The following is a 10,812-nucleotide window of genomic DNA, read 5'->3' as shown; positions in this document are numbered from 1 at the left end:
CAAATGGCATCTTCATAACATCCATGAAATCCTTGGCAATTATCTCCCAACATGTCCTGGAAAAAAGACTAGAAAACCCGTCTAGCCCAGGTGCGCGATCGATCGGCATGTCCCAGATAACTTGCTTAATTTCCTCCTCAGTAAATGGCACCTCCAGCCCATGGGCCACTTCTGGCGACAAACGGCTTAAGCCCAGGGCATCCAGACGAGGGAATAGCCCCGCGTAGCAGTGGATCCCATCAGATTAGAGAAAAAAATCTCGTACCATGTTAAGCTTCTCCTCCATATCTGTCGCTGTGCGACTCCCATCTTTCAGGTAAGGGACCAGGTGTTTGCGACGTCGTCCATTAGCCTTCAGATGAAAGTATTTGGAGTTTGCATCCCCCTCCGGCAGATCACGGACCCGGGCACGCTGCCGCAACCTGACTCTTTCTAGAGCAGCCAAAGCCAGACACTTTCCTTTTAAGAATGCCTTTAACCTTCTTTCCTCCAACGAGGGGGCTCGTGCCTCTTGTGTCGTGTCCAGCGGAGAATAACATCGTTGGCAATCTGAAACTGCATTTCCAAGGTGCTCTGCTTCTTCTGGCCCCAGTTGCGAAGGGCTTTGGTTGTGCGTTGTAACTTAATGGAGAAAATCTTCGCGAGTCAGTGACCGCAGATGAATTTATCTTGTGTTAGGTTTGACTCACCACTTGGACAAGATTTTATTGTCCATTATTTCTTTCTTCCACCCACTGACATGTGGGACCTACATGGGGTAGGAAGAGATCGTGGGGTATTTCATTCTTCCATCTACTACTACCAGGACCCACGTGAGGTAGACTATTTGATCGATAAACATAGATAAAATACATAGCTATATAGTGAGTCGGCGACCATATGATCACCAAAACGTATACATAATGACCATATTGACCGAGAGTGCTCTTTTGAGCTCGAGCTCACATGCACCCTTTGCTACAGTAAATTCAAAAAATTATTTAAAAAGTTTAAAATTATGAAATTTCTTGCCAACAAACATTGATGTGTTTTTCACATGCGTGCAAAATTTCGTGACAAAATGACATTTATGCAGGTCACGGCAAAAAAATTGATGCTCCAAAATGCTTCCAAAAACTTTTTTTGGAGCATGATTTTGTTTTTTTGCCGAGACCTCCACAAATGTCATTTCATCCTAGAAATTGGCAGGCATGTGAAACACACATCAAAGTTTGTTGCCAAAGTAATTCACATTTTTTTTGAATTTTTTAAATACTTTTTCTGATTTTACTGTAGCAAAGGGTGCATGTAAGATCGAGCTCACATACAACATGTCTTGACGGTATTCTTAAGTACAATGACCAAAATGAACATGCAAGACATGTACAGTGACCACCAATGCATTTTACTCTTATGAAAACTATGAATCAAAACTCCACATCTAGACGTGTACCTTATAATAGATTTTATTGTCCGTTGTTTCTTTCTTCCACTTCGATGTGATCCACGTGGTATAAGAAGAGAACAGAAGGTAGATTGTTTGACTGGTCAACATAGATAAAATACAGAGCTATACGGTGAGTCAGTGACCATATAATCATGAAAAGTTATACATAATGATCATAGTCTATATTCTCAAGTGCAATGACCAAAGTAAACGAGCGAAACAAGTATAATGATTATCAATGCATTTTACTTTTATGACAATTAGGAACAAAAACTTCACATCTAGACGCGCGCCCTGAAATATCACCCCTGCAAATACACGAGAGAAGCAGACGACAAGGGACGTCCATTGATCTAGTACCTGGCTTCTGATGGTTAGAGAAGAGAAGAATACTTCGATGCATTTGGACCATTTGTTATGTATAAATTTAAGTTGCATATGTCGTGGATTTGAATTGATGTTGTGTTATGTGTGTTTGAAACAATATGATTTGAATTATTATGATGATAAAATGCATGCGTATGAAGAACATTTTTTAACACAGTACGATCGAAATCACTTACATACATGAGCATACATTCACCTCTGAACGCATGAACGCATATCCTGACCCTATCAGCACCTTCGAAAGGCTGAGTGACATAGCATATTAACATCGATTGATGAAGTCATCATACGCGCCTCGTAACCGATGGGAATATCTCCTCCCACTCAACGAATATCACCGAAAAGTTCGAAATAAGTCCAGAAAAATACGAGCACCAATATCAAGTCTAGAATTTAAAGGGATACGACTATTCTCCGAACCATCCAGGTTGGTTCGCTGAAATACATATTGCTAGGGATGGGTTTAGCAGGGTATCAAAAGTGGGGATGGGCTTTTTAAAGAAAAAAAAGTTGGATGGGTTTAGCAAGGTGCCAAAACCTAAGGAAGATATGTGGCATCTCAGATCTAGTACTTGACATCTGATGGTTAGATAAGTGGAAGTAATAAATTTGCAGTTCAGTACTATTACCTCCATCCTGGTTTGTTGGGTCCTATTGTATTTTGCGCCAAATTTTGATCATAAATTTAACTAACAAAAATGTTCTTGCATGTCACCAAAAACTATATCATTTGGAAACTATATTCAAATATGAATCCAACGAAATAAATTTTGTTAACATGCATTTACATTTTATTAGTTAAATACTTGAACAAAATTTAGCACAAATTTCAAAGGAGACCAATAAACTAGGACGTTTGTCAGGCGTAGCAAAAGAAAAACTTGCCACGAAAACTTGTGCAACGAACCGAGAGCGAGACTTCACGGTTGACCATCCGTTGACACCTCATAGTAACACAACCCTGCTTTGGGAAGTGTCATCTACTTAAAAAGATGCAAGTAGAATAAGGAAAGCGATATGATTTGTCATATTAGAGCAACATCTATATCATATTGACCGTCGCTAGCATATGCAAAAATGCTCAGGCCTTGAAACTTGTCATGACAACAGTACACAGAGGCTACAACAGGGAACAGGCTACAGGAGATCATCGACCGATGATGGATAACTACAAATAGACAGACATTCATCATGAGAATGAAATTACATTTCTCAAACAGATGTTCTCGGGACAGACAGAGGCGGGATTTCTACAGGCAAGTGAATCATCATCAAAAAAAAAGGAAGAGCTATCACTGTACAAATTTCAAAAGCAGGTTCGGCCTTCGCTCTCCATCAGAAACCCGGATCATCTTTAAATGATGCCCTGGGCAGTAGAAGAGTCATTTCCAATTTCACAAGAACCCTTTCCAAACACCTCTTCTATCACATTGTTTGTCGAAAGAAATTCGTCTTTCTCCCATACGCTACTGAAACCAATATCCCATGTTTTCGGGTCGCAATGGCCACCAAAGTATCCATGATCTGCAACGCTACCAAAGCCAACATCCCGGTAGTGGTCTCCAGCAATATCAGTGGGTGTGCCATCCATGGTACAAACATGCGGAGCCTCAAATGATGTGCATGAGTCGTCTTGAGCATCTGTGTAAAAGATGGTTGCCTCCTGGTTATTGTCCACAAGGGACACCATGACATTCCCCTCCACGCAGCAATTTTCTTGCCTGTGACCACAACAGTCAAACTCATCCTCCTCACCAGACTCTTCATGCATATTTCCCTGGAGGGGAACTTGATTGCATGCACCATCATCTTGATCAGTAAGAGACTCGAGCAGCAAATCCTCACCAGCCCTTTCTGTCACAGCAAATTCATCATCATCTCTTCCCTCCCATTCATCATTATCACTGTCAACATTCATTGGATCCAACCTATTCTGCTCAGCCCTCTTCCTCAATATGAAGACATTGAAATAGTAGCTCACTAACTCTTTGTTAGTCTTCAATGGGAAGGCAAGCAGAAGTTCATCCCAGAAGTTCCTTCCAAGAGAGGCAGGGTTTAATGATACCACATCCTGGAACAAATGCTCTTCATCTTCAGTCCATTTCAAGGCCACCTCCTCTCCCATGTCAAAGAATCCTAACTCTTTGAAGGTGTTCAGACCAAGGGCAGTCATTAGTCTTTCTCTTGCTTCCTTCACATGCTTCCTCACGCACGCAATCGAACCTTCATCAACACAACTGCAATCTGTCTTACAGCAAACGGGTTTCAGCACTGAAGGTAACTCAACAGAACCAGGCATTGGAATGACAGAGTTCCTAATCCACTTGTCACTCTCGGCTTCCTTTATATCACATATGTGAGAAGATGATGACACATCAGCATTACCATCAACTGAGCTCCTACAATCACCAGATGCACACTCTGGCAACTCAGCCTGATAATTTGGCCCAATTGGAACAGTTTTCCTTGTAGGGCAAAGGCTAACAGACGAGTAAATGTCTTCCCTTTGACAATAACTTGCAGATCGCAGGTAATCTTCAACATAAGTTTGGGCTAGTGAAAAATTAACAGGTGGATCTACACCTTCATCCTCACTTTCCTCACTACCGTATGCTGGCAGATCGGAGATTCTCTCCCATGTCCTGTATGATCCATACTCTGGAACATTTATGTCAGCATCTGCTGCATTATCTTTCTCAGATACAGCTGAAATGGAGAAAATATGAGCCCAATCAGCACTTTGGTTTTATAGAAACACATGGCAGTAATGGACATCCACACGCAACAGGGAAATTAAACCTCTACACAAAGATGGCCAAAATACCCGCCATACTATCTCAATCATGCATAACAAGGTCACGTAGGGGTGATGGATAGATTTAATAGAACCCTTTGGGGAAACTAGTCCTCATGGCGGGAAGTGTCAAGTGTATGGAAGCAAAGTGTAAAGTGTAGAAAAGCGAAGTATCAAAAGTTTTTGTAAATGATAGAGTAAGAACTTCCATAAAAGGTTGCGAATTAACATGTCTTACTTTGCTCTTCCTGCTTCATCCGTTTGCAGTCCAACATGTCTGTGAAACCACTAGAGGCAGGTCTCTTATGATGATCGACTGTCACTTCTTTAACAGCACTGGCAGTATTAACTAGACAAGCTGTGGTATTCCATTCTGAAATTCCAAAATTAGGACCAACTCTTCATCAGATTGGTCAGTTTACATTCATTTGACAAACTTTAATTGCACACAACCTAGCACAAGAATCTAGGCATGCTTGTACAAGGCGAAGGGAAATGGCAGTCATTACCTGTTGCAATATGGTATTTCTCAGGAAGGAAGTTTGAGCGCCCATCATCGGTTCCCCTCAGATTGCCACACGCAAGCTGCTCGGAGTGGTGCCTCACATAAACCTCACTATTTTCTTGATGCAACATAATGCTCCTGAGGAAGAGAACTCTTCCATTAGATAACAAAATGATGGCAAATAGATACAATTATATTGCACCGGGTGATCACTGCACAGGACTAGAACGATAGCTACACATCTTGAAGAGGAAACGTATTGTGTTACTTATACAAATTGCAAATGAACATCCAAGTTGAACACTACCGCCAACCACACTGATGTACAAACCTTCAAGTGCACATCACCAAACTAGGGTGCACAAATCGATTGCATCTCATGTTTTCAACCAAGTGCATAACATTGTTTCCGCACATGCAACGTTCTCCCACTAAACTATAGAAGGTGCAACACATGTAGAAGTTTATTCAATTATATTTGTATGGGCAATCACAGGCAGTATACACGGCCGTGATCTCCCTATGAGAATTTGGAAGCAAGCTCCACGCGACATCCATGGAACATGGATCAATCGGTCAATTCAAATCAGGTTTGGCTACCCTATTAAAGTCAAAATCAAATTCACCGCATGAAAAATAAGTCAAAATTAAATTCGCCGCATGAAAAATAAGTCAAATTAAATTAAGGTCCCGCTGAATCCAAGCCAGGTCGATTTTAGATCTATCTTTCTCGAATATAAGAAATCAAAAATCAAGAAAGGGGAGGGGTACTTACTGGCGATGAGGGGTCGACGGAGGGTTGGACGGGAGGGAAACGACGAAACCCTAGCAAACAAATCGCGCAAATTCGATGAAAAGAACCGCAATAATAGGATCTCAGAGCCACCAATCAACCACAGACCAGCCTCCCCTGGAGAAATTCCGCCTCAATCGAGCCAATCGGTACCCGATTTCAGCGCCTCGAAACCCTAATCTCGCGAACACACAGAATCAACGATACGGGGCGAAATCGGCACCGATAGAGAGGCCTCGGCGAGGGAGGACCGGATCTGGTGTCGAATTGAGGATTCGGGGAGGAGAGTTAGATGAATCGAGATCAGATCGAGGGGTGAGGAGGGGAAAGAGGGGAAATTTGGGGGAAAAGAGTTTGGTCCACGGCCCGTGTCCTTTTTGGTATTATTTATGGGAAAGACCGGCGAATACAATAAAGTAAAGAAATTATTGGTACGAGAGTTTTTGGGCTCTCGGTTCGGGCCACAGAAATAGACGAGACCCAAACTATCGGTAAGGCCCGTTCTTTCTGCTTTTCTATTTGAGCCATACACCGCCAGGGCTATCGGTAAGGCCCGGACCTTCTCCTAGTCCGCGCTGTTACCGGAAAATCCTATACGCCGCTCGCTGCGTCGTATTGTCGACGCTTCGCACAGGGGCTGCGCGAGCGAACGACGCAGTGGGCCGGCCCAACTTCTAGCGATGCTTTTTTCTTCTTCTTTTCGTTTTTATTGTTTCTGTTTCTTATTTCTTTTCTTATTTTTTTTCTATTTGTTTTCTTTCTTTGGTTTGTTATTTCATTTTCTTTTTATTTTCTCCTCTTTTTCAAAAATATTCAAATTTTGTTTGTATTTCCATAAAATGTTCAGTTTTCAAAAGAAATGTTCTCAAAATTCAAAAATTGTTCTCGTAACACAAAAAAGTTCAAAACTTTTGAAATTCATATAATGGACCAGATTTCAATTTTTTTGTTCACCTTTCCAAAAAACATTCGCGCTTCCAAATTTGTTCAGGAATTTTCAAATTTGTTCTCCATTTTAAAATTTGTTCTCAATATTCAAAAAATGATCGTGCTTTAAGAAATTGTTTGCGCTTCCAAATTTGTTCTCTGTTTCAAAATTTGTTCCCAAGATTAAAAAAATAATGCTTTAAAAAATTGTCCGCGCTTCCAAATTTGTTCTCCGTTTCAAAATTTGTTCTCAAGAATCAAAAAATGTTTGTGCATTAAAAATGTTCATGTTCAAATTTTGTTCCTAATTTCAAAATTTTGTTCTCTAAATTCAAAAAAATATTCAAGAATTTAAATCACAATTTTGAAAAATGTTCTCGTTTTCAATTTTGTTCCTTTCTTCACAACTGTTTGAGGTTCCCAAAAGATGTTCGTGTTTTCAAAAAAAATCCAGTTTTCAAATTTTGTACACAATTTCAAAAAAAAATCTTTTGTAATAAATACTCGCAAATTCAAAAAAGTATGCGCTTTTAGAAGTACTTAATTTATGAAAAATGTGCGGTTATAAAATTTCTTTCAGCTTCTGAAAAAATGTTCCCATATTCAGAAAAGTACTTAGTTTTGTGAAGTGATATTTTAAGTTTTGTCGCTACTGTTAGTTTCTTTTAGGTTTGCGCTGCCAATTTAGCATTTAAACTAGCTAGGCATAGTGGCTAGCTCGGCGCATATATCAATTGGATGACACGGGTTCGATTCCCACCCGATGCAATCCTTTTTGCGAATTTTTACCTCACGAACGTCGCGCTCCCGCGAGATGGGCCGGCCCAGGTGAGCAACTCATGTGCGAAGTGTCGACTTCTTGCCGCAACAAGCGGCGTATAGGAGGTCCCGCTGTTAGCGTCGATTAAGGATGCTGACGCTTGCAGAGACGCGCAGCGGGCCTCCTCATTTGTTCTTTTTTCTTTCTGTTAGAAACTGCAAATAAGGTAGGCAGCTGGAAGCTGACTACTTCGTCGGCCTGCTGTAAATGCCACGCTGAATCTGACACTTGGCGACACTCTTTTTTTGACTGCCGTATGGCCCGGTGTGTATGGGCTTTAGGAGACGAGGAGGTGCTAGAACATGTAATCTCCAATAGAACAGAGGATGCGCCTTTGTGGCTGTTCGACGCAATGAATGAAAATGATCTTGCAAATGTTTTGATCACCATGTGGGCGATTTGTGGGCGCGGAGGCGAGCTATTCATGACAAAGAATTTGAGAGTCCTTTCTCAACTATGTGTTTTATTACGAGGTACCTACAGGATCTGGAGATTGCTCAAGGGAGGAAAAAGCTTACCACCAATATTGTTTCTAGTGCTCGGTGATAACCCACAAGTATAGGGGATCGCAACAGTTTTCGAGGATAGAGTATTCAACCCAAATTTATTGATTCGACACAAGGGGAGTCAAAAAATATTCTCAAGTATTAGCAGATTAGTTGTCAATTCAACCATACCTAGAAACTTAATATCTGCAGCAAGGTATTTAGTAGCAAAGTAATTTGATAGCAGTGGTAACGATAGCAAAAGTAACGGTAGCAAAAGTGATATTTTTGGGTTTTATAGTGATTGCAACAGTAGCAGCGAAAAAGTAAATAAGAGAAGAACAATATATGAAAAGCTCGTAGGCAATGGATCGATGATGGAGAATTATGCCGGATGCGATCGATCATGTAACAGTCATAACCTAGGGTGACACAGAACTAGGTCAAGTTCATCAATGTAATGTAGGCATGTATTCCGAATATAGTCATACGTGCTTACAGAAAAGAACTTGCATGACATATTTTGTCCTACCCTCCCGTGGTAGCGGGGTCCTATTGGAAACTAAAGGATATTAAGCCTCATTTTAATAGAGTACCGGACCAAAGCATTAACACATAATGAATACATGAACTCCTCAAACTACGATCATCACCGGGAGTGGTCCCGATTATTGTCACTTCGAGGTTGTCGGATCATAACACATAGTAAGTGACTATAGACTTGCAAGATAGGATCAAGAACTCTCATATATTGATGAAAACATAATAGGTTCAGATCTGAAATCATGGCACTCGGGCCCTAGTGACAAGCATTAAGCATAGCAAAGTCATAGCAAGATCAATCTCAGAACATAATGGATACTAGGGATCAAACCATAACAAAACTAACTTGATTACATGATAAATCTCATCCAACCCATCACCGTCCAACAAGTCTACGATGGAATTACTCATGCACGGCAGTGAGCATTATAAAATTGGTGATGGAGGAAGGTTGATGATGGCGATGGCGACGGATTCCCCTCTCCGGAGACCCGAACGGACTCCAGATCAGCCCTCCCGAGAGAGTTTAGGGCTTGGCGGCGGCTCCGTGTCATAAAACACGATGAATCCTTCTCTCTGATATTTGTTCTCCCCGAAAGTGAATATATGGAGTCAAGGTTGAGGTCGGTGGAGCGTCAGGGGGGCCACGAGGCAGGGGGCGCGCCCAGGGGGGCAGGCGCGCCCCCACCCTCGTGGACAGGTGGAGGCCCCCCTGACGTGGATTCTTCTTCCAGTAATTTTTATATATTCCAAAATAATTCTCAATTGATTTTCAGGTCATTCCGAGAACTTTTATTTCTGCACAAAAATAACACCATGGAAATTCTGCTGAAAACAGCGTCAGTCCGGGTTAGTTCCATTCAAATCATGCAAGTTAGAGTCCAAAACAAGGGCAAAAGTGTTTGGAAAAGTAGATACGACGGAGACGTATCAACTCCCCCAAGCTTAAACATTTGCTTGTCCTCAAGCAATTCAGTTGATAAACTGAAAGTGATAAAGAAAAACTTTTACAAACTCTGTTTGCTCTTGTTGTTGTAAATATGTAAAGCCAGCATTCAAGTTTTCAGCAAAGATTATGAACTAACCATATTCACAATAACACTTAGGTCTCATATTTACTCACATCAATGGCATAATCAACTAGCGAGCAATAATAATAAATCTCGGATGACAACACTTTCTCAAAACAATCATGATATGATATAATAAGATGGTATCTCGCTAGCCCTTTCCGAGACCGCAAAACATAAATGCAGAGCACCTTTAAAGATCAAGGACTGACGAGACATTGTAATTCATGGTAAAAGAGATCCAGTCAAGTTATACTCAATGTAAACTAACAGTAATGAATGCAAATGACAGCGATGCTCTCCAACTGGTGATTTTTAATAAGAGGATGATGAATCAACATAAAAGTAAATGGATAGGCCCTTCACAGAGGGATGGAGGGATTTGTAGAGGTGCAAGAGCTCGGTTTTGAAATAGATATGAACAATATTTTGAGCGGTATACTTTCATTGTCAACATAACAACCGAGAGATCTCGATATCTTCCATGCTACACACATTATAGGCGGTTCCCAAACATAATGGTAAAGTTTATACTCCCCCTCCACCAACAAGCATCAATCCCTCAAAACAATGAGTGCCTCCAACTAACAAGAGTCCTAGGGGAGTTTTGTTTGCAATTATTTTGATTTGATTTGCATAAAGCATGGGACTGGGCATCCCTGTGACCAACCCTTTTCTTGTGAGTGGGGAGCGGAGTCCACTCCTCTTGAGAATAACCCACCTAACATGGAAGATACAGACAACCCTAGTTAATACATGAGCTATTCGAGTATACAAAACAGAATGTTTATTTGAAGGTTTAGAGTTTGGCACATACAAATTTACTTGGAACGGCAGGTAGATACCGTATATAGGTAGGTATGGTGGACTCATATGGAATAACTTTGGGGTTTATGGAATTGGATGCACAAGCAGCATTCCCGCTTAGTACAAGTGAAGGCTAGAAAAAGACTGGAAAGCGACCAGCTAGAGAGTGACAACATTCATGAACATGCATTAAAATTAATCAACACCGAATGCAAGCATGAGTAGGATATAATGCACCATGAAAATAAATATCGT

The 10,812-nt window shown here is 41.0% G+C and overlaps 1 protein-coding gene across 1 annotated transcript; it reads right to left on the bottom strand.

The window, feature by feature from the left end:
- Positions 1-2,943: 2,943 nt before the first annotated feature.
- LOC123102749 (uncharacterized) lies at positions 2,944-6,293 on the bottom strand. The gene is made up of 4 exons (XM_044524180.1): positions 5,888-6,293; positions 5,117-5,250; positions 4,846-4,980; positions 2,944-4,519 (listed from the first exon to the last, which is right to left on the bottom strand). The coding sequence occupies exons 2-4, from the start codon at positions 5,241-5,243 to the stop codon at positions 3,168-3,170; spliced, it is 1,614 nt and encodes a 537-aa protein (XP_044380115.1). The 5' UTR covers positions 5,244-5,250; positions 5,888-6,293; the 3' UTR covers positions 2,944-3,167.
- Positions 6,294-10,812: the final 4,519 nt, after the last annotated feature.

Source organism: Triticum aestivum, chromosome 5A, assembly GCF_018294505.1.
Source record: "Triticum aestivum cultivar Chinese Spring chromosome 5A, IWGSC CS RefSeq v2.1, whole genome shotgun sequence".
NCBI classification, from domain to species: domain Eukaryota; kingdom Viridiplantae; phylum Streptophyta; class Magnoliopsida; order Poales; family Poaceae; genus Triticum; species Triticum aestivum.
Note: the sequence above shows the minus strand (reverse complement) of the source record. Positions and strands in the feature narration are given on the sequence as shown.

Bases quoted from the DNA above. Each gene is read 5' to 3' on its own strand.
- LOC123102749 (XM_044524180.1), bottom strand. From the start codon at position 5,243: ATGTTGCATCAAGAAAATAGTGAGGTTTATGTGAGGCACCACTCCGAG. The intron at 4,981-5,116 runs GTAATGACTGCC...TTGGAATTTCAG, and splicing joins GAAATACCATATTGCAACAG to AATGGAATACCACAGCTTGT. The intron at 4,520-4,845 runs GTAAGACATGTT...TCTCCATTTCAG, and splicing joins GATGAAGCAGGAAGAGCAAA to CTGTATCTGAGAAAGATAAT.